General features: G+C 43.2%; 1 protein-coding gene across 1 annotated transcript; it reads right to left on the reverse strand.

Moving 5' to 3' along the window:
* Nucleotides 1-717: 717 nt before the first annotated feature.
* On the reverse strand, nucleotides 718-25,240 carry waslb (WASP like actin nucleation promoting factor b). The gene is given in 12 exon segments (XM_039791691.1): nucleotides 718-1,394; nucleotides 2,822-2,930; nucleotides 3,022-3,375; nucleotides 3,378-3,565; nucleotides 4,210-4,363; nucleotides 6,022-6,064; nucleotides 6,704-6,887; nucleotides 10,940-10,963; nucleotides 12,952-13,048; nucleotides 14,415-14,501; nucleotides 14,803-14,937; nucleotides 24,846-25,240. Coding segments are annotated over 12 exon segments (1,542 nt in total). The 5' UTR covers nucleotides 24,951-25,240; the 3' UTR covers nucleotides 718-1,332.

Here is a 25,240-nt window from a genome sequence, read left to right on the forward strand (position 1 = left end):
TCCTATATTACCTCATAATTTACTAGTTATTCAAGAAAATATTGATACTTGTTTGAATAATGCCATGAATCTAGAGTTTCTCCCTAAAAATTGTGTCAGCACAAAATACTACTTTAGCCCCGCTGTTTCTGTACAGTAACTTAGCATATGGACCCATTAAAAGCATCAGGTGTGTAAAACTAAAATGTCTTTATTCCTCAAGCGTTACATGATGAATAACCTGATTCAAACAAACAGGCATTTATTAATACTCTGCTTGCCATTGTAAAAAAAAGAAGAGAACAATTTCAACTGAATCTGTAGTGTGACAGTGACAAAAAAGAAGAAGAATTCACAGCAGATAGCCAGCCATAACACTGTGGGCTACTACCTCCATGCATGTACTGTATGTAGTGTCATGGGTAAACGGTAAAAAATGCTTAATGTCCAAGTGCCTCATTACTTAAAGCATATGTATGTTCCATAATGATACAGACCTGAAAATGTCCTGTATTCATGCAGCGAGTCTCCTCTTTCAATATGTGCAAAAATATAACAAGACTCAAAACTCTAGAGCAAATTTACAGTCGACAGCAAATGAAGCTAAATATTCCAAAAAGAGCATTTTCCTTGTTTTCTTTCTTTGTTTTAAGAAAATATGAGTGCTAAACTAGGATCATCTGAATAAGTAAAAATAAACTAGAGAGCAATAGGGTATGAAAATATTTCAATCCCCCATCCTGACGAAACAATGAAGACACAACTGATGGAGGACTTGCGGCGACTAAGCCCACCTTTCAAACAATGACCAAAAGAAAAAACATTCAAATCTAAGAGACAACTTGATGTAAAATTGCACGTTAATCTCGGGACTGGGAGCGTGACAGTGACAGGGAGAGAACATGTGTGATGGGAGGCACTAGATATGAAGGATGGCCGAGTGACAGATGGAGGTGATGAACATCAAAGAGTTGTTGACGTGGGAGGAGGAGAAAGAGATGCAGAACGATGGAAAGAGCAGAACACGGTTAAAATGAGATATGTGACATATCAGAGATGGAGCCAACGGAGTAGAGACAGACACGATTGAGAGATGAAGATACAACAACCTAAGATAATGAGAATGACAAACATACAGATTAAATGAGGTATTGCACAGATTAATAATAAAAAAAAAAGCATGAAGGCAACAAAAATATACAGCAAATTGATAGAACATTTACATTTAGAATTTTGAAATGAAAGATTTCTTTTTAGAAAGACAAAAACTATTTTAGTGTCATAATCATCCACGTGTTGGAGAGGAAAAGAGAAAAAAAAAAAAAAAAAAAAAAAAAAAGACACAAAATGTCGCTAGTCCTCCCATTCATCATCATCCTCAAAGTCCTCCTCATCTTCATCGTCATCGTCCTCATCTGCAGAAGAGAAGAAGACGTTCACATGAAGTGGACTGAAAACAGTTGAAAAGATGTTCTAACCGGCAATGAAATAATAAAAACACACTGAGTGAATTATTCCTTTTCCAGATTGCGGTAGCAAGAACTGTGTAATATGTTTCCGTCTGTTGAAGAGTAAACCTTCACTTTTGTGTCTTCTTTGAATCAATTTTAAGGGAAGAAAAGTCTCCTCCACTGAGAGGCTTAAAATGGAGAAAAAATAAAATAAAATAAAAAATAAAAAAAAAGGAACCTGCAAGGTTGTTCTACACTGATGAGGAAGTGGTGAAAATCTGATTTGTATTTTGGAGACAGTGCGTCATCTGACACACAGTACAGGAAATGACTCAAAGTCTGAGTGTCAAGCAACTGCTCCATTTTCAAAAAAGGTTGAAGAGGCAGGGTAAACTTCTCAAAGCACTCGTGCAGCGTTAACTTCCAAGTCCCCAGCATCCACTCAAATTAATTGTGGACTAATCAGAACTTATTGTAAGTTGCTTTGGACAAAAGCATCTGCCAAGTAAATGTAATATCATGTTAAGTAAAGCATGGCAAGTTTTGAACTAATGGCGCTTTTCCATTACATGGTACCTGCTCGATTCGCCTTGACTCTACTCACCTTTTTTGGTTTTCCTTTACGAAAAAAAAAAAAAAAAGTACCTGGTACCTGCCAACAGGTACTTATTTTTAGTACCGCCTCAGTCGATGTTCCAAACGAGCTGAGGAGATACTAAAAAGGTGACGTGAGGTGACTATTTTTAAATAGTTTACCAGCTGTGTTTTTTTTTTTGCTGCCTCCAGCTTCATTTGAAACTAAATTTGTCTTCTGTCTGTGGCAACAACGCACCTTCGACGTTCTGCGTGTGTGTGTGTGTGGGGCGTTAGGTCACGGCACTTTACTGCGGCGCCGCTATGATGACCAGCCACGCTGAGGCAGCACTAAAATCTGCAATGAAAAATAGCCGCACAGCGCGTCGAGTAGAGTCGAGGCGAGTCGAGCAGGTACCATGTAATGCACATGTGTCAAACTCAAGGCTCGCGGGCCAAGTCCGGCCTCTCGAAACATATTAATTTAGGTTCAGAATACATTTTGGCCCAACTAGTTTTTGTTGCTTTATCTGAAGTTTTTGTCACTTTTGTCAATGCTTTTGGCGCTTTTTCCAGCATTTTTGCCACTTTTTCAGACGTTTTTGTCGCATTTTTCTTTGATGGCTAAGTTACATTTTTTGGGGCTTTATGTCGACCAAGCTGTAAGTGAGAAGACTATATGAGAAATGCAAAAATACAGATGTGATCTTGTTTGATTAATTATTAATCAATGACAGGAGGCAGGAGAACAAAAAAAAACTAAAACATTACGAGCTAGTTGGGTGGATGGTGAATGCTTGGTGAATGTATGCGTGTACCTGAAGAGTGGATAGCCTTGCTCCGTTTCTGCATCACCTCCATCAGGGCCCCGACGATGCCTGCCGAGGGAGCCGGGGTGGAAGGGGTTGAGTCGGCGTTGTCTTCCCTCTGTAAAGAAGACAGCGCGGGGTTAAAGCCCGGGATACACACGAGTGCACATTTGATCGAGAGGTGCGTCGCGTAACCAATGACCACTGACCGCTTTGAGCTGGATTCCTTGTCGGATTTGGTCCAGAAGTGCGTCTCTGCCGGTGTTGTTGGACACCGGCCTCTCTTTCTGTTCCACCTTCTTCAGCTGGGTGCCTTCTCTGATCTGACTCAGCAGCGCCGGCTTGCCGGTCGAGGGCAGGCCGCTGTCGCCGCCATTAGCCTCGGTGGGCAGCGGAGGGGCGGGGGGCGGAGGGCCAGGGGGTGGGGGAGGAGGAGGGGGAGGAGGCGGCGCGCCGGTACTGTACGGAGTGGAGGATGAGGGTGGAGGTGGCGGGGGAGGCGCCGCGTGAATCGAGGCATGGGCCGGTGGCGGGGAGGGCGGGAGAGTGCCTCGGTTGGGCGGGGAGGCGGTGGGGCGGACATGCCCGGGCGAGACGGAGGGGGAGGAGGGGGCGCAGAGATGGGTGCTCTGGAGGGGGGAGGTGGTGGCGGCGCACCTCGCCCCCTGGCAGGAGGAGGGGGGGGAGGAGGGGCTGAGCTGTGGTGCGGGGGTGGGGGAGGAGGGCCGCCTCTGGATGGAGGGGGGGGGGGAGCTGGAGAGAAAAAAAAAACAAAAAAAAACAAACTTGGAAGTTAAAACAAAAGTAAGTAATGGTCATTACGCAGAGTTCACTGTGTTTATTTGGAGTTTACACTGCAGCCTTGAAGAAAATCCAAATTTCATATTCATATTTTATATATATATTTTTTTTAAATAAGATAATTCCATGAAGGGACAGACTGAAGATCTGCATTGTCACAAAGGATTTCACAGCACATCTGTCAAAAATGCTCATCAGTTTCCCCAATTCTCGCTAGCGTCAAAGCATCATGCAGTTAATATAACTGAATTCTTAAACAATCCCACATAACATGCGCAGTCTGTCACAGCAGATCATGCATAGAAACGTACCACTCCACCTGGGCGGACCTGGGGATAAAACCACCACACTAATTAGACCGTCTGTCCGATTTGTTTTTAAATCACCCTTTTAAAAAACATATTTCATAATGGAAAGTGTCCTGCAAAGCGTAGTTGACTGTGGACTTTGCAAAAGATTGGGATCTTCTCTTTTTTTGTCCAAAGAAAAAAAATCAATCCCCCAATTCCTTTTTGCTATGTCAGTAAACACATTTTTTTCTTTTTCTTTTTAAGGGCAGAAGACAGTGTGTATTCCCAACAGTGCATGTGCCTCACCTTGTCTCCGTAGCTCATTTTTGACAGCCTCTACGCCTCCTTTCTTCTCAATGAAGTCGTAGATAACCTTCGAGGTCTCCTTGTCCTTCAGCTGAGCCTCGGAGATGCCGCACATATCGAACAGATTCTTCAGCTCTGGGTCCAAGTTATTTAGCTGAAGAAAGAAAACAGAGAATCTCATGCCCTATATGTTAAGATCTGTGTTTACCGTTTAAATCTGTATTTATGAGCTTCGCAGCTCAGTGACACATTACGTGACTGCAGTTAGGATTAGAAGGGGCATTTGAAAAAGCAGGATTACACAGTTTGACACTGACTGTTAGAAATCTGTTCAACCATATCAACTGGTTTATCCAGGAAAGACCGAGTCTGTGAGAGGCAACTTTCTTTTTTCTCATTTGTGACGTTAAACTGGCCTATGTGAAGACTCTTTCAGATATGAAGATAGCTCAAAATGAGACCACAAAGTCAGCCATTATGCTGCCACCTGGTGGAGTGGGGTAACAACTACCAGGTTGAGTTGTTATTAACCCAGGTTTGAGTGAGAGATTAAGTGAGATCAGATCTGGCCAGGGCCTTTTATAATTATGTGTTACAAAAGTAACTCCTTCAGCCGTTTTCGGTTTTCATATTGTGCTCTGTTGCCAGCAGAGATGATGAGAAGAGGAAGGGAAAGCCCCTAATAATGGCACAATGTAATACTGTATTATGTCCTGTTGCTAGGTTAACTGTGTTAAATGCCAAATCCTGGTGCAGTTACCACTCTTGGCAGATTATGATCCTCATCTTCAGATTTTACCATAATACTTATTTCCTTTTGCCTGACAAGCCAGACCCACATCAAGCCAAAGCCAATTCGAAAGACCGCTGTTCGCCAGCAGCAGCAGCAGCCGCCATCGTCTTTGTTTTCAAGCAAGCAGGGAATTCACGCGAACAGTCGCAACTCTGCCGTCCTTATGTTAAGCCCGCCCACCGACTCTATACACAATGTGATTGGGCTGACCAGAATTTGGTTTTTCCAGCTCGCAAGCCAAGTTGCTAGACTGACCCTGGCTGCAAATTGCATTTGCTGCCGCTAGGTTGCATCTAGATTTCTAGGCTAATTTCCTACAACAATCTGGTCACTGTTTATGTCCATTGTTACTGTTGTTCAAGTTGACCACAGCTGACGTGCTGTGTATCACTTAAAAAGGTGGGCGCTTTATCTACAGTATCTATGGTGTAAGGATAAAAAAATAAACAAGAAAACATTTTAGCTGGTAAGATTAAAAAATACATCCCATGCTTTTTTTTGTGAATCCACTTATTTGTGCTCCAGCCTTAAGCCTAACGATTTGAGGGGTGAGCAAGCTTTATGCAACGGACGTCACCCATTAAAATCAATCTGAGTCCTTGAAAGTATTGACTGTAAAAATAAATAAATAAATAAATAAATAAATAAATCATCATCTGAATTTCATCTTTTTCATTTCCTGACGAAGTAAGTCCTCTGACCTGCATGACATCATACTCATCATCCAGCATAATTACTGATGATGCTTTTTGGGAACGAGTCCGTGGATTATGCAGATGCAGGTTGATTCTCTTCCCTGCAAAATCTCCTTGCGTAACACCGCCTGACGACTTGGCTCGGCTTAACATTTGGGAGCCGATATTAAATTTGAAAGATCTGTCTGGAAGAGGTATGTGTGACCGACAAACAGACAAACTAGGGGCCAAGTTTTAAGAATATCCAGAGGTCACGTACTCCCAACGTGTGCAGACAAACGCATACAAACACACATTAACATTACAGTCTTGTGTTGCACTTACATCAAAACCTGTATTCGGATCCCATCCTACATGCCCGATGTGCCTGTGAGAAAAGCGGAAGACAGAGCATGTGAGATCGCATAAAAGAAACGGAGAGGAGATGGAAGCTATGTACAGTACATTTCTCCAAGAAAAGACTATAAGAGCTGCCACGGACTATTCCTGAAAGCACAGCACAGATCTCCCTGCATTACCAATCATACTACACACTGTATATGATTGGATCCTGAATAGAGACAGCCTGGATTAATTCCTCCACATTCACCAGGGCTTATATGGACGAGAGGGATATAGGACTCTGGGGCAACATGTCATATTGGAAACGTGTGTTTACAATAAACTCAATGACCAACAGTCGTGTAGCTGTTGTACCGTCGGTTCATACAGACAAATGTTCAATCTGCATTTGTATCCTGTTCTCCATGGAATCACATTCAGATAGACGACCATACTGTCTGGCAGTATAAGGGCTCTGCTAAAGGATGAACAGTACAAGTGAGAAACAGGACCACCGAGTTATGGCCATATCATTTTATCACGTAGTGCCACCTATAGGCTGAATGCCTTCAAGGTTTGCCGGATCACTCAAATTGGCATGTGTTTTACAGTAATAAAAGGGGATGACGATGTTTATCCACCACCCGAACTGAACCGCACCCTACTGGTGCCTGTGCTGACTCACTGGAAGTTGCTCGGTGTGCCGATGTCTGCCTTGGTCAACCTCTTCTTCTTTGCCTTGCCCTTTTTCTCCCTCTTCTGGAAGGACGAGTGCACAATGTTGTTCACCTGAGAGTTGTTATGGTAACGCTGAACATTGCTGATCTCTGGGTTTTTGATGTCGACGGTAGCCATGGGCAACGTCGGGCCTTAAAAATAACAGAGAATAAAGTTAGGGTGTATATAATATAATACAGCATGTAGATTGCATGGAAGACAGTCAGTTTCATTCAAAATATAGAGATAAAACCACGTTGTGGGGTTTCCCTCTACATCCCAAGGAGGAGTACTTTTTAAATGTTGAACCTTTTTCACACACACGCACAAAAAAAGGCTAAAAATGATATGTCTGGCATAATTGTGACAATGCTGGCATGTTAACTGAACATTAAATTAAAATAATGACCTTGGGTCCAAGTTGAATTCTAAGCACGGGGCGTTTCAGGGCCAGCAGTGCTCCCTGAGTTATGTAATCAGTTATTTAATAGCTATTACAGACTATGTTTGGCACAGAGAGGTCTGGCAATTTTATTTGGGTTTGTGGGTGTGAAAATATCTTGGAATATATGGGATTATAGCATCAACTCAGTACTTCAGGTTCTTTAAACTAAAAAGGACAGAACCGATTAAGACGGATACTAAAAAAAACATTATGACCACAGCTTACAATGTCGTTGAGACTTTTTGTTGTCAGTTTGGTGAGCCTCATTTCCTCTCCAAATGACATTAATTCTGAAGTGAGCCAACTTTTGCAGACTGATACACATCTCAATCAATCATCCAAACAGTCAGCTATGTAAATGAATATTATTTTATTTACTTAAAACCTTTATTTATCCAGGAAAGTCTTATTGAGATTCACATCTGGCCTTGAGAGGCAGAAATAACAATGAGTTACCAAACTAACCGTACAAATGGACCAAACAAAAAGCCATACAATCTCTGGGGGATGACCAAACACCACAACCCATTTTAACTGCAATGACGGAGAACAATATTTATGTTAACACAACAATGTAGAGAATGGGATAGATTACTTTTTTTTTTTTTTTTATAAAATTGAATTGGACTGGGCACATGCGACCCAGGTAAACTACACATGATAATGTGAACTGCTAACAAGCTATCAAATTGAGCAGACACTAACAGGAACTCCACCACACACATCCAGCCAAACAACAGGCCTTTCCAAATCAACAATGAGAGGTACCACTGCCTCAGCTGTAGCACATACCTTTAAAGCTCTCCCTACAGGGACTCTGGGGCGTTTTGCTGGGTGAGGGCGAGGCTGACCGGCTACGTCGCCTTCTCACCCTGTCCCATATACACCCACCATCTCTTGCTCTGCAGGTGCTCATACTGACACCAAGGAGCATCTTGTTGACCAAGTTGTGAGCCGGCTCTTTCGGGGATACGGAGAGCCGAGCAGGCGGGTCCGGGAGCGATGGGTACAGTTCGTCCTGAGGGAGCACCAGGCAGTGTAAAGTGGACAGGCAGCTCCCTGGGCTCAAACCGCCACCTCCTACCGCTCCTCCTCCTCCTCCATTGCTGTCACAATTAAGTTCATCAGAGGGAGCAGACAGGAAGGTGGTGCAGAACATCATGGTAGCAGCTGACTGGGCATGAGCAATACGGTGAGAACAAGCTCAGATGGAGACACCAAGGAAGATCCTGGTTCAAACAAACGGATCCGAAGGTAGGTTTGTGGCTCAGAAACAGACTGAGAAGACGTTTTTCTCAGTCAAGAAAGAAATATTGTCATCCTACAGGGACAGAGTGCTTTGCCAAAAAGGTCAACTTCCTCTTTAATAGGACTTTGTAAGCAGGTAAAAAGCACAATCCACTTGTTGTCTCGTTTTCAGAATTGATTCCATTCTTCTCAGGGGAAAAGGGTTTCTTCTTTGCCGAAATCTGAAAGTCAAGATGATCCCAAAAGATTTCCAAAACACGACCAAAAACACCAGCGCAGTAAAATAAAGCCAACTTGGTGCAACAGTTTACTGAATTAATATCCTCAGACATCTGGTGGAGTTTACGCGCATACTGAGCTGTGACGGCAGACATCCAGCGATGCCATCAGAAGGGAGAAGAGCCAGCCAACACTTAGCCAGCCAAGGTTTACTCTTCCTCTTACATTCCTTCCATCAAGGCAACAGTTTTCTTCTATGCAAATTATTCACCAAATTTCTCTTTCCCTGCTTTATCCGTCGGTCTGAGCTCTGCATATTTTGGAGCAGTTTTGCAATCATTTTCTATTCCCTTGACTTTCCAATCTCAGCAGGGAACGCTGTCAGATTATCTGGCTCGGATTGGCTCCCTGCAAACATTTCTCCACCCACCTCCACTACCATCTCCTCCCTCTCCCTGCAAAAACACACAAATGGATCTAATCCCAGCAAATCAGTCTGGATTTAGTGCTGGGTTTTATGTAACCATTAAAACCCAGCCATGCATAATAATCCCATGTTAATCTTTGGGGGGAGAAAATGCAAGGACGCCAGAGCAATAAAGGAGAAAGAAGCAGAAGAAGAGAGAAAAGAATGAAATGAAGACATATTAAATAAGGGAGGGCCCAGAGGACATATGGGGACAAATGATGAGAAGGGGAGAGCTGGAAAGGGCAGCAGGAGAAAAGGGCAGAATAGACGGAAAAGAAAGGAAAAAAAACATAAACAGACTGGAGATGACCGTAACAGAGCTATGATGCTGTAATGGGAAGTTAGAGTGAGACAGATGGAGATGGAGACGGAGAGAAGATATTCCTGTGGGAGGACAAGGACCAATTCACACACAACAATGCACTTGTTCAGAAACTGAAACCATGCATGACAAATCCGAGATAGAAACTGGTAGAAACATTTATGCACAACAGTATAATTATGCGCAGGTAAATGGAATGCATTCCTTTTAGATGACACTTGTGAGCTTAAAAACGGCGACATAAGAGAGAAATTATCATCCTTGGCTGTACATGAAGTCAACCATTATCCCCAAATGGTTTACAGCATAGCTCTGAGTTACATTGTGCTTTAGGTACGTCACGTATGACCATGTATGGCATCTGACCAAACGTGACCCAAAGTAAAGCATCCACAGTCCCCACGCCGTAAAAGCTGCTCTGAATATGAGCATCAGCTAAATGTGGAATTGTGTCATTTTTTGCACGGCTGCATGCGCACACGCAGATATATTAATAAGCCAGCTGGGTCAAATCATGCTGTCTGTCAGTCCAAAACTGGCTCCCTCCTGTGTCATACGAGGCTGTCTGTCCACAAACACGTGGGCACATCCACAAAAGTATTCCATCTGTTTAATCATCAGACCACAATGAGTGAGGGTCGGGCCACGACGGGCACGTCGTCCACAAATCAAGACTCCACCACAGGACGCCGTAATGTTACCTTAGACTGTGTGTAATTGCATTGTAATGGTGTTCTGATCTATGGGCTTTCTTTAACTCCAGATTCCTGTAGGATTCCATTCATTTGAAATATATACACATAACGTACACAACAAAACGGTTAGTTCTAAGAAGTTCCCAACCCTGCATCAGCGGCTCTGTAAGCAACAACAACTGAACATCACAAGACTTTCACCGATACATATCTATCAAACTGCAATTATATAATGCCATCAGTTATTTTTGTCTTTTCTAGTTGTTCCTGGAGCATTTTCACCTCCATCTACAATTTGTTTTTCCTGCTATAAGCAGCTCCTCCATTTCCTTTGTGCATTGCATTGTGGGACAATAGTGTACATCAACAGCACACTCGCACGTCTAGTGTTTTTAGTATGTATACTGACTGTTTTGTGTAAACTTTGTGTCCCTTTTTAAACACACCTGCTTAGAATTAGTATGCTGCATTGAAATGGGACACAGCTGATGTAATACAGTACATAGTTTGTTGACAGCTGTTGATTTAGTTGACAATACGTGCAATTTAACTTGTCAGTGTTTGTATAATCAGTCTTTGTTGATCTTTCATAATAGAATATGAACATACTTTTCACAATGTTAGGAAATCAAATACAGTCTTGTATTGTTGCCAAGTAGCACAAAAATCAGAATGATGCTGAAGGTTCACTCATCTGACAACATACCAAACGGATTGACACAAATGTTGCCAATGCCGCCAGACACAGGTCTGATTATCTTCTGTGTATTTGTGAAGCTATCGACAGTAAACAGTGGATAACATACCATTTGGAGGGTCGCGTCTTTTCTCTGTGAACACACAGACAAATGCAGTCATTACAATCCTGTGCTCAGTAGTGGGTTGTTGTTGTTAGTGAGAAGCGAAGATGTGTGCGTGAGTCAGAGTGCAGATGTACAAAGAGAAGAGAGTTTATTTAGTTTGCAAGTGCGGAGCTCGGCGGGATAGTGCATGTGGTGCACACAACGGAAAGATGTTTGAAAAGACTGCTAAGCAAAGTGTTTGGTTAGCGACACACACACACACACACACACACACACACACACACACACACACACACACACACACACACACACACACACACACACACACACACACACACACACACACACACACACACACACACACACACACACACACACACACCTAGAAAGAATATACAGTAACCACTAATCAATGACATTGACAAACACACTTCAAACTACGGAGTAGTAACTACTTGAGTTTTCCAATAGATGAAGGTCAGACCAAGCCTTGAAGATAGGATTAGGCACCCAATTAGGCAAAGGGGTGAAAAGGAAAAGATGAAAGAAGAATCCAGTGGAGGGGTCAGGAAACGACCGGAAGAAGAGGAAGGAGGAAGACGGACGGTCTTAATCAAGCGAGTGATGATGAAAGATAAGGCCTGAGCGTACTAATACATTTCAAATTTGCGTCTGTACGGCTTCACATAAACAATGTGTTCTCAATTGAATCCTCAGTCTGTGTGGCTCATTTCCTCATTTAGATAAGACAGAAGTTATAATGCAAAACAAAAAGTTGTAGGATTGCCTTCTAGTTCTGCAGTCCCAAAGTCTAATTGTTGGTGCTGGATGAAAACCATGTAAATGTTAAGCACACTTTGTTTAACAAAAACACATTTCTTTTGTTGTGCTATTTATGCTTTATTCTAGTGAATAAAAAGGGCAAAATGGTAATATCATAGAAATCCCCATGTTCAATACATGACATGCCACCTCTGGAAATAGTATGCCCATGAGAGATGAATTCCTTCTCACAGCTGCTCATTCATGTCTTTTGCTCATTTTAACCTGAAACTGTAGTGCCCCCATTGGGCCAGGCAGCATATTTGATTATACCCCTGGGTGCAGTGTTGTGATGCATCCCTGAGGTTTTGCAAAAAAAAAAAATAAAAACAATACAAAATATATCTCATAAACATTTGAAAGAAAACTGATCCAGAGGACTCCTGCTGACTGTAAGCAGTTTCTGTGACAAAGGCACAAACTGGCTGAAAGTTTTTATCGCAGCACCAAAATTGAGAACATTTCGTAAAGATATGCTTGAATGGTGAACAAATGGATTGGATTTTTACATGACCTTTCATTGAAAGACAGAACTGTTAAATCGTTTTGTTCTTTGACTCTGTAAATTTCATGCGAGCACCTTAAGGACTTAAGTTTGAAAATGGGGATATGCATTATCAAAAGGTTCTAAGAACTGGGAAGAGATCGCAGATGATCAGAAGAAGAAGATCTGATAGTATAGTATATAGTAACAGACCAAGGCAAGAAAAATCCACAACCATTTTCAATACATGACACTCTGGTGGAGGACTGGTTAAAAAAACAGACTCAAATGTTGGGCCCAGAGTAGATCTCACATGCCAGCTGGAATACATTGTTGCATTCAGTCCCGTGCCTTCGAATTCATGTTCATGTATTGAAATTCAGAGCTTTTTTTTGACCCAGTTCTGTGTGGTTGAGTGCTGTAAATAATGACAAGTTTAGAAATTAATTTGATCTTGTGCTCACACTGGTCAAGCCAAAACCTCTAATCGCACCTTACAAAGACACACAAACCATTCCTAAATTGTTGCTAAATTCATTATTTTGAAAACATTCTAAACTTGTCATCCCTGTAGTAAAATGATTTGACTTGAAATAATTATTTTAAAACACAAGATAAAAATTTGCTAAACGTGTCATTTTTTCAGCAAGTTAGGTCAGTAGGTACAGTAGGTATTGTAGGCATGTCGGCAGCAGGAGTAACTTGGTACCAGATTTCCTCTGTCTTCTCCCAATTAGATCTGTCACGTGGCTACGAAAACGCTTGGTCTCCTCTTCACTGGCAAAGTTCAGACCCACTTGGCATGTCTGTAAACACAGAACACAACCAAAGTTTGTAAAAAAAAAAATTTATATTATAAAAATTAAATAAAAAGTGATACAAATACATTTGTAAAGTCAATTTATTTCTTGTCAAGTGCCAACTACCTACCTACCTACCTCATATCCTTGACTGAATTTCCAAACCATGATGTGCATACAGTCTCAGTCTTATCACCAAACTCACATTTTATTTGCGAGTATGGGTGTAGGTGTGCGTATGTATATTATGTATATATATGTATGTATATGCATATGTATGGGCTAAATGTTGTCATGTCTCTTAATACTGCAATATGTATTATACAGATTTGTTTTCCATAAGGAGTCGGTGGGGCGGGTAGGGTGGGCGAGACGGGATGAGCTCTAGCGAGTGTGAATGCACATGTGCTGTGTTGTCTTTGTCTTATGTCTCGAGGACCTCCTCGAAAACGAGATGCTTCATCTCAAGGGGTTATCCTCCTAACAATACATTTCAAATTTCAAAAGTGCTTTAGATGTGACATAAAGTTAGGATTTTTTACAAACAATGTTGTTTGACATGATGGGAATAGATGTCAAATTGTCTTTTGGTGGGCAAACCTGGAAGTTGGCTCACACGTGCTTCTCATGGCAGTTTACCAATAGACTTTCTGTATAGACATTTTGAAGAATTATAAAAAAAAAAAAAAGCTTTGTAGCAAACTAAGACTTATGTATACTTGTTTTGTTGAACAAAATCATCTCCATTAATAAACTGTTTTTAATCTGTTTCAAATTCAAAGAACCACTTTTTTTTTGTGCTTTTCAAATCCACTTCTTGGTTCCTGACAACACAATTTGGACCTACTAGGCCATTGTGAATGAGTCAGTAGTGCAGGTGTGTAGTGTTTACAACGTGGCAGACAGGTGCTTTTTGTTTGGCTGAACAAACAGAGAAACACTTGTGAAACAGGTTTAAATTTACTTTACAAGTGACCGAACATTTTTTGCACCACTTAGATAGAAGAGTCTTTGAGAACATGTCTTTAAAAGCAGTGGCTAAGAGTTGTCAATTGACTTGCTAAGTTTTTCATTTATATATTTGGTTTCTTTGATGATATCAGTGGCCTTTCTCAATGACTGAATGGTAAAACTCAATGACATGTCTCTTATGTATAGACCTTGATTGCATGAGAGGCAGACACTGAGGTTATCTTAAACAATACTGCTTCCCTCCTCAGCTACATTTTCATGAATACATATAAATCAACATAAATATAAAAATGTAAAAGAAAATAAATAAAAAGTATTCGTCTAAGACCAAATCTGGGTGCTGACCTAGAATACAGATGATCAGAAATAACAAGAGAAAGCTGTCGAGAGGGAAACTCACATCTCCAGCAAATGTGATGAAGTAAGGTTTGGGGAGGTAGATGCTGAAGTTGTTGTACAGCTCCTGTTCAAACATCATCTTACCATCCTGTGGGAAAAACACAAAGACCAGGTTGAATAAATGAAATTCAATAAATACAAATTATACCTACTTATAGTACAACAGACCGCTTAATGCTATAGGTCCTAAATGTACCGACATCCCACAGATTCTACTGTGCGGCTATAAAAAAATAAATAAAGGTTGTCATGAATAGCCAATGGCGGTGAACCATCACTGGATATTAGTTGTGGTTGAGTATGCATTATCTGCCAGCTACTACAGTGCAGAACCACAATGATGGGACTCATCAATGTGCAGAAGCGCTGGCTGCTTTGTATTTACTTACCTTGATGTCCACGACCCTGATGAAGTAGGATCGTAGGGGGTTGTCTTTGACCAGACAGGCCACTCCGCAACATCTCTTAGTCCAGCTGGAGTTCCTTTCGGCTGTGAACACCTGGACCACTGCTGAAGACAATGACTAGAGAGAGAGAGAGAGGGAGGGAGTGAGAGAGATAGTCACACTTATCCTGTGTTGCTTAATGGATACTACATAAGCAGTGTGTTTTTGTAGCCATATATAAACGTATCTCACAGGGGTTTTAAGACAGCACACCACAAGATGGTGATGAAATAAAATGCATACTGTACTAACAGAATATAAACCGATGGTTTCCTATTAAGCTAATGAACGGATTACAACTTACTGTAGCTTGAGTAACAATGTGGGCTTCGAGGTTTTTGTTAACTAATCACCTATTTAAATCCGTCAAGCCTGTGTTTGCAAAACTCCAGATCTGTGAGCGGCGATGCTGGCGATACAGCACTGCATCAGTCTGTGTGTACAGTACAGCATTCCACTGAGGTTCAAAAAGATCACATCAGCCACAAAATTCCCAAACTCCTTGGTCAGTGAAGTGGCAATGACTTCTTTTCTATTTCCAATTAATTTATGGATCCCTGCCTCCTCTGTGCTACTTTCCCAAGCCCATCACTCAGATATTAAGTCAAGCCCACCATCTTTAAGGATGTGCCAAATGGTAAAATGTTTTTTGGAGGAGCCAATAATCAAGAAGTGCATGCTATGCACATCTGGCAGAACTCAAAACTCAATGTCTTGCAGAAACTGGACTCATCATGCACCAAACAATAATCCTAACATGATACATGATAGTTGTTGTAACATGCTGTGCTGCGTGCTTTCCAGCTGCAGGCACTGTGAGATATGCAAGGATAAAAGGAAGGTGCAGCTTGGAACAGGGTGTTAACAGCATTTTGCAGAAATAGTTTCCGAACAAATATGGTTACATCCTAGAGTTGCCCTGACCTAAATCTCAAAGAAAATCAGTGGCATGATCTAAATACAGCTGTTCACACATGTTCTCGAACTAAACTGCCTGCGCTTGAGTCTGTCTCTTTCATAATATAGGCCTAAATTCACAAACAACAAGAGCACATTTCAAAACTAGAGCTATCTGAAATGGGCCTAGAAGTGCAGGCTAGGATCAATGCCTTCTCGCTTTGTCGCTTTGCCCTGCAGCTGTCAGAAAAGAGTCCATCAATGCCAAATGAGAAATATGACTGTGAGACGAGACATTAAGCTGAAGGAAATCATTGAGACAATTTTGTTGCTATATTACGTATGTAACACATGTCCAGGTATGTTAAGTAAATTGTAACAAATCGGTTTTAAAAGACTCTTGCTTCCCACTGGTGACAGCAAGTGTGCACTTAAATAATGCAAAGGGAGTCACCAAGAAGCCCCACACACACACACACACACACTTAAAAACAAAGGTTACCTTAAGCATCTTACATGCTGCCCACCCATATTTAAGCACATGCCAAGTAATTGAAGATAGATCAAAACTAACAAATAAACCAGAGCCAAGTCTTATCATAACTAGTTTAAGACTCTGCTTTAAACGTTACATCATCAGTTAAACATACGTGTAGTTTAGTTGTGTAATGCTGGGGAAGCAGTGGGGTTAAAGACAAAGACTGTCAGTCTGAGAATTAACTGCCTAATGACATGTACATACAGAGCGCGCGCACACACGCGCACACACACACACACACACACACACACACACACACACACACACACACACACACACACACACACACACACACACACACACACACACACACACACACACACACACACACACACACACACACACACACACACACTCTCGTAAGACCAGATCAGACTCCCACTGTTTTAACAGGTTGCTGCAGGGGTTCACACACACTGAGGGGTCCGGGTTCACAGTCATTACCACACAGATAAAAGCGATAGCGCCTACAAGGCAAATGCCTGGTGATCTTCTGGGCCTTTTCAACTCAATAGTTCCAGGAACTACTGCATTCTTTAAGATGACATACTGGGCCCTTGCGTTGCTTGTTGTAATTTAGTGTTGTGTAAATGTGATGTTTGAATGAAGCAGATGTGCAGAGGCAGAAAAGCAGCAAGACACTTGCTCGTTCGTAGACTGGTCGAGAGGTCAGCAACAGTACAGTTGTAGATTAAACTTCAATAACATTAGGAGAAATTCCCAGCCATAGTCCTAATATTGGTGGTTTGCCTATATGAATGACTCAAGGCTTGTTTTGACCAGCCAGAAAACCTCAGGACAATAAACTCCACCACAATTAGTCCCTGGATCATCTGAAGCTATTAGCAGGTACTTTTTGAGTGAAGGAACCACGATCCAGGAACCAAGACTTTGAACTAAGTTTAGAAACTGCAGGAAAAGTTCCTGAGATGCTACAAAAGGTTCCGGAAAAACGCGTCTCTCCAGCAGGACCAATGAGACCCGATCATAACGCACCACAGCTCTTCACATAGGGAGTTGGGTTTTTGTAGCAACGTTGCATGACTAACTATTAATCTGCACACAACACAGGCAACATGAGGTAACAGAATGACACGAGCACATGCAGAGGAGCCGTTCCACACCATAGTGATGGCGTGTGAATCAGAGTGTAACCTCGCAGAAGGAATTATGCTGCAGAACATCAGCCTATCAGTGTATTCTCCCACAATAAACGATATTGATTTCAATTGTATAACTCAGTCCAACTACTAGTTGACGAGCATGCAACTTAACCCAGCATTAACAGGACTTTAAAACTATGTTGCCAATTTGTTTTTTAGCACTGCATGTACAAGATATTCATATTCATACAAAACATATCGCTTCTTAGCAGCATTGCAGCTCGTTTGTTAGGATTTGGATCAGAAATTAAATAGCTTTTTTTTAAATCTCTAAAAAAAAAAAATATAATATGAATTCTACTTCATGATGGAATTTATTTGTAACAATGGCTGTAATGGTGTCCAGGCTAGGAGACCCGGGGCTTTATCTGCCCATGGAGCGCTGATTGTTCCTGACAGGGCCAAAGGCTGCAGGAAGTGGAGCTCGGTCTATGGCGTCATCAAAACCCAACAAAAAACACTCAACTCTTAAGGTCGTTTTACAGTTGTGTGGAGGCTCCACGCAGAGCTCTCGCCGTAGCCTACATAAGTGTTCTGATGTTTATACTTGTGTGCTGGTGTGTGCGTTGAGCCGCATCTGGAGCAGTAGAAGTTAACTCTCTCCTTGATTTCATGTTGTTTATGGAGAAAGAGAACCAGGAAATGAGTCGGGGGAAATGCAACGCAACCAAGCCACGGTCGAGCGACGTGTGTCGCCGCGATGTGTAGTTACATTTTTCGAGAGGTGCACGTCAGGCTACGGCGTAGGGTCCGGCGTAGACGCAGACCCCTCTGCGTCTACGCCGGACCCTACGCCGTCAATTCAACGCACAACTATAAAAAGGCCTTTACACTCACACTCTCTCACGGCTAAATTATCTGTCTCTTATGTACTTGTTCTCCAACACGCTCAGTTTGGAGCGCTACCGGTTAGATCTGGTGGGGCTTACCTCTACGCACAGTCTCGGTTCTGGAACCATACTAGGGGTTGGACTCTTTTCTTCTCCAGAGTTGCCCAGGGTGTGAGGCGCCGGGCGGGTGTGGGGATACTCACAAACCCCCGGCTGAGCACTGCTACGTTGGAGTTTACCCCGGTGGACGAGAGGATAACCTCCCTATGCCCGCGGGTTGTGGGGGGGAAAACTCTTGACTGTTGTTTGTGCATATGCACCAAACAAGAGTTCGGAGTATTCGGCCTTCTTGGAGACCTTGAGTGGAATCCTGCATGGGGTTTCAGTGGGGGACTCCATAGTTCTGCTGGGGGACTTCAACGCGCACGTGGGCAATGATGGAGACACATGGAAAGGAGTGATTGGGAGGAACGACCTCCCTGATCTAAACCAGAGTGGTTGTTTGTTGTTGGACTTCTGTGCTAGTCATGGATTGTCTATAACGAACACCATGTTCGAACTCAGGGATGCTCATAAGTGTACTTGGTACCAGAGCACCCTAGGCCAAAGGTCATTGATCAATTTTATAATCGTTTCATCTGATCTGAGGCCGTATGTTTTGGACACTCGGGTGAAGAGAGGGGCGGAGCTGTCAACCGATCACCATCTGGTGTCGAGTTGGGTCAGGGGGTGGGGGAAGACTCTGGACAGACCTGGTAAGCCCAAACGGGTAGTGCGGGTAAATTGGGAACGTCTGGAGGAGGCCCCTGTCCGACAGACTTTCAACTCACACCTCCGGCGGAGCTTTTCGTGCATCCCTGTGGAGGCTGGGGGCATTGAACCCGAGTGGACAATGTTCAAAGTTTCCATTGCTGAAGCTGCGGCGAGAAGCTGTGGTCTTAGGTGCCTCAAGTAGCGGTAACCCACGAACACCGTGGTGGACACTGGTGGTCAAGGAAGCAGTCTTTCCGGGATATGTTATCCCAGAGGACTCCGGAGGCAGTTGAAGGGTACCGAAGGGCCCGAAGGGCTGCAGCCTCTGCCGTGAAAGAGGCAAAGCAGCGGGTGTGGGAGAAGTTTGGAGAAGGACTTTCGGTCGGCACCAAGTTGCTTCTGGAAAACCGTTCGCCACCTCAGGAGGGGGAAGCGGGGAACCATCCAAGCTGTTTACAGTAAGGATGGGACACTGTTGACCTCAACTGAGGAGGTAATAGGGCGGTGGAAGGAGCACTTTGAGGAACTCCTGAATCCGACTAATACGCCCTCTATGTTAGAGGCAGAGCTGGAGGAATTGTTGTCAATTTCCCAGGCGGAGGTCACTGATGTAGTCAAACAACTCCACAGTGGCAAAGCCCCTGGGATTGATGAGATCCATCCAGAAATGCTCAAGGCTCTGGGTGTGGAGTCTTGGTTGACACGCCTCTTCAACATTGCGTGGAAGTCTGGGACAGTGCCAAAGGAGTGGCAGACTGGGGTGGTGGTTCCCCTTTTCAAAAAGGGGGACGAGAGAGTGTGTGCCAATTACAGGGGTATCACCAATTATAGGGGTATCACACTTCTCAGCCTGCCTGGTAAAGTCTACTCCAAGGTGCTGGAAAGGAGGGTTCGGCCGACAGTCGAACCTCAGATTGAAGAGAACAATGTGGACCCCGTCCTGGTCGTGGAACAATGGACCGGATCTTCACTCTCGCAAGGATCCTGGAGGGAGCCTGGGAGTATGCCCATCCGGTCTACGTGTGTTTCGCGGATTTGGAGTAGGCGTATGACCGGGTCCCCCGGGAGATACTGTGGGAGGTGCTGTGGGAGTATGGGGTGAGGGGGTCTCTTCTCAGGGCCATCCAATCTGTGTACAACCAAAGTGGGAGCTGTGTCCGGGTTCTCGGCAGTAAGTCGGACTTGTTTCAGTTGAGGGTTGGCCTCCGCCAGGGCTGCACTTTGTCACCAATCTTGTTTGTAATATTTATGGACAGGATATCAAGGCGTAGTTGGGGTGGGTTGGGCATCTGGTAAGGATGCCCCCTGGGCGCCTCCCTATGGAGGTGTTCCAGGCACGTCCAGCTGGGAGGAGGCCTCGGGGAAGACCCAGGACTAGGTGGAGGGATTACATCTCCAACCTGGCCTGGGAACGCCTCAGGATCCTCCAGTCAGAGCTGGTTAATGTGGCTCGGGAAAGGGAAGTTTGGGGTCCCCTGCTGGAGCTGCTCCCCCCGCGACCCGACACCGGATAAGCGGATGAAGATGGATGGAGATGTTCACACAACATTTTGTGAAATGCAAATTATCAGGCCTAATTGTGATCAAAATATTTGTGAAATGAGGAGGTTGCAATTACTGTCTCTATGCAGCGAGTCTAGAAACTGCCTTGAAGAAGGCAGCGTTTTATTCTGATTGGATTAAAAAGGCTCAGGACATTGAGGTTCTGTTTGCAAGAACTGCTCACTTATGTCCTTGCTTTCTGCAGTGTGAACTATAGCTGACGTTCTAATTTGAATGTTGTGCATCAGCCATTTGGTCAAGCTGTTCCATATTGGCACAAATTAGGCCCAATTACACCTCTTCAAAAACTCTTCCAGAGAGAAAGCAAGTAAAAAGATAGGAAGGAGTGGGAAGAAAAACAAGACCGGATCAGTGGCTGACGCAGTGAGGGAAAGAAGAGGGACAAAGGGAGAGTGTAGATGTAAAAGAGGAGGGAAGTGATGTACAGTAAGAAAAAAGAATGTTGGAAGAGATGCAAAAAATGGCTGAAAGAGAAATAGGAATTAGGGCTCGGCGATAGGGAGAAAATCAGATATCACAATATTCTTGGCCAAATACACCTCAATATTGATATTGCGGCGATATTCTAGGGTTGACAATTGGTGCTTTAACAAAATATCTTCACACTTAGATTTTAGATAAATAATCATATGTAATGTGGATATAATGACTAAGTGGGTAAAGGCAAATAATAGAACAGCTACAACAGTCTGGTTAAGTTCAGAAAAGTACATCACTTTACTGTAATGCAGCCTTTAAAACCAGTAAAAGACACCACTTATGTCATATCACGATATTACGATATCCAAAATCTAAGATGAAATCTAGTCTCATATCACAATATCGACATAATATCCATATATTGCCCAGCCCTAATAGGAATGACAGAAAAGGAGGGATACGAGCAGATGACATAAAATGGGCAAATGTGAATGAGACTAAAAGAGAGAAAGAATGGCGAGAATGAGGGTAAAGTGGGGGAAAAGAGGAGTCATGTTCCACTTCTCCAGCACAAATCACCAAAGGAGGCCGACCACGGGACTTCCTGTAGGACAGGACTGCTGATCAGGCAGTCTACACAGACACACAGACACACAGACACACAGACACACAGACACACACACACAGACACACACACACACACACACACACACAGTGTGAATTGGACCCCGTCCACCTCTTGCCCAGTCAGACAGTGTTGCTGATGGTGAAAGCAGCAGAAGGAATACCAATGAGTAAAAGTAATGAGTAAGACCACTGTGTATGTACCTGTGGGGGTTCCTTTTCCTTGATGCACGTGTGTGGCAGCTAAATTATTCAGACAGACAATCATAATGCAGGTTGAAACATTTGCGTGCGATACCTAAAATATGATCTAAGTTACACAACAAACCATAAATGTCATGATGTGTATTCTCTATTATGTATGTTTCTTTGGAAAAATCTAAGACTCAAACAATGTCTGATCTCACAAATCAGTGTCACTAATTTATTACACGCACACATCACAATATAAAGAAAGAAAATGAATCAATTTATTTCTTAATGATATGAATGGACACTTGCCTCACCGTAGGGTCATGGAATCTTTTCGTGGCGATAGACAGCCACGGTCCAAGCAACAGGCAAAAAAAGGTAGCCACGGAATTTGTTGTGTGGGCAATTTTTATTCGATGTCAGTAGAGCAACAATACAAAAGACAACTCCCGAAACCATGCTGTGCAAAAAAGGTTGCCCTTCGTATTACTGGTGAAAATAAAATCTTCTTTACTGCTAAGATTTGAAGCAGACACACCGGCCAGGAGAGCTCAGCTAATTTCAAAGAATTAGCTGGTATACAAACAAGCCTTTTACAGCTAGAATAAATCAAGTCTAATTCAGCTGCACGGAGCCAACTAATAGCTCTGCATCTTAGAAAGAAGACAGCTCAAAAAAACAAAGTAAAGGTGACTCTGCGATTCTTACATTTTCTGCATAATAAGTACATTAAATAAGGTGCAATCACTCAGCCAGCCTCAAAATCACTGGTGGGCATTCTAATTAGACTAGTTGGGGGAGACAGACAATGTCTGTCTCTTCCAATCTTTCTCTCCCACACACATACACAGTCTGCCTCTCCCAAACTCTCTCTGCATGCAAAGACGTGTACTGTCATACAAGAGCGTAGGACTGTGAGGAATGTTCCTGATTCCATGTCTGTGTCACATGCTGAGTGACACATTTGCCAGAATGCCAGAGGAATGTCGTCATTGGACTTTTAAACAGGTTATAGAGTGTAGGAAGACACGCCTCAGAAACTTGTAAAAGGAGGAGGCAGGGCATCCCACCATGTGATCACATACAGGCCTGACATAATGTGCCATGGGAGAGGAAGCCTTTCAAAAACATAGACGTACACACACAGAATCCTCACACGCCAAGAGCATGACTGGTTCCCTGCAACGAGGTGAGCCCTATTGGGTTCAACGTCCCGTTTGGGTCATAGTCTACACACTACGCAAGAGAAATGCAGATATGTACGCTTTCGTCTCCCGCCTGCGTGTGTTAAACACATTGCCTCTTGGACTGACCCATATCTATAGAGCAAACTTGGTTATGCTGCGCCCAAAAACAGAGTTGTACTTTACTTTAATTATCGGAGACCATGACTATGTCTTATCTGTAAAGGCTATCAATAACAGGTGAAGGTGTGACATTCTTTCCAGCTGACATCACTGGGTGACGGTCTACTTAGCTGCTATGGTCAGGGGTATAATACAATTTTCAAATTGTGACGGAATAACTGTGCTGCTAAGAGGAAATTGGAAAGGATCTCCCACCCTGCTTCTCATTTTAGGCCTTCTGAACACACACCTTGTTGAGGATATGCTGATTTAGCAACAACCAACATTACAGTGAAAGGCTTGCAAGTTTCATTACTATATTAAGAATGTTGGTGAGACAAAGGGTCAAAACTGTTCTATGTTTGCTGGTCGCAAGATACACAACACCGCAAGCCACAGTGCCCATCAGAGTATGCATCTGCATGTGCATTACTATATTAAGCCTACATTACTGTCTACCATTCAGTCCAATTCCCTGTTTAATTGTATAGGACGACCAGAATATGGATGTGAAACTACTAATCACTAGCTAAAATGTGAGCAAAAAAAGTGGGAGTCAACCATTAAAGCCACTCTGGAAGGCAAACATCTTCCATCTGATGCCCCGGAGTGTGTTCTAGTTTTACCTGCTCCAATTGTTTACATAGTTGATGCATATTTAGATTGACCAGCCAGTGGGTATTGTTGACTAATAGGAAAACGGGGAAAACATCCTGTCCTGCATGATCATGAAGATGAAAAAGCAAAACATATAAAAGAAATATGAGATTAAGATATGTTCTTGGTGCAGCTCTGCAAATTTCTTTCATAAAATGTGGCTACAATCTACTGGGAATGGGGCTGTGTAGAGACACGGTGCACAAGGAGAACATAAAAATGACTCAGCTGAATTCTACACGTGTTACGTAATATCAGACTCAATCATCTCACAATATTGAGTCGTGACAGTGCACTACTCATCTTGACTGCAGTCACATTTGTGCTACAGCAGGCTACTCCTGCTGCCTTCTCCTTAAGATTTTGTGACTAAAAAAAGTCTCGCATTGGGAGGACTTTTAGCTAGTCAGCGTTGTCCTCAACCAAGTCTGATCGGCACATTCTCGCCTTTCTTCCCGAAAACAACCAAGATCCAGCTATGTTATGTAATGCCAGTGCAAAAATCATTGCTTCGCGCTGATGGATTTAACAGCTCCTCCAAAAAAACCGACAATTAACTCCACTCTGCCAATGCTAGGCTTAGTGCAGCCAGGCTAGGTGACAGCGGAATGTCAGGATTTCCTGGAAGATTTCAGGTGTGACAGGCTTAAAGTTAAGGGCGTACCAGCGGAGGCCGAGGGCTGGAATCAAACTTGCCTAAATGTCACCGTCCCAAACGGGACGGTGAACCCAGTCGCTCGCTCCCAGCCCTCCCTCGCCGCCTCTGCTGTCAAAACAAACCAACCTCTCGAGTTAGAGGTCTCAAGTGTTTCCCAGGGAAACATACACGTTACCTGCGAAATCACAGCATAAAACTAATAGGTCCCAAACACACCGTTACACCTCATAGCTACTGCCTTATCTCCCGTCTCGGGACAGGAAACACGGTGCAAGTTAGCTGTATTAGCTTTTTTTTTTTCTTAGCCAGCTATCGTACAACAATTTGATGGAAAAAAAAACTTACCATGCATTTCCTGCCAAGGTAATTGAAAAGGGATTCATTTTCCTGCGGGGTCAGTAGTATCGAACCGACATTTGTTAGCCGCCGTTGTGACGGATGTCCACTCATTATTAGTGATCAATTTATAAAGTCTGCAACGACTGTAACTCGTTATATGAGATCCAAAAAGATACATAAACAATCCCTCGGTCATCCGTGGCCTTCCTTCGACCCCCTTACACCGGTTTGATTTATCCAGGAGGTCCGCAAGACTGGGTTGCCAAAAAATGTATGCCGTTTAGGGATGCACTGCGACGTCCCGCTCCTCTTTACAATAAGGTCAAAATTGCAGCGACTGAGCAAAGAAGGAAAACGGTAAAAAAGTTTCCTGGGAAGTCCGTCCGCCAGAGAGCCCAGAG

The sequence above is a fragment of the Perca fluviatilis genome, chromosome 23 (genome assembly GCF_010015445.1).
Source record: "Perca fluviatilis chromosome 23, GENO_Pfluv_1.0, whole genome shotgun sequence".
NCBI classification, from domain to species: domain Eukaryota; kingdom Metazoa; phylum Chordata; class Actinopteri; order Perciformes; family Percidae; genus Perca; species Perca fluviatilis.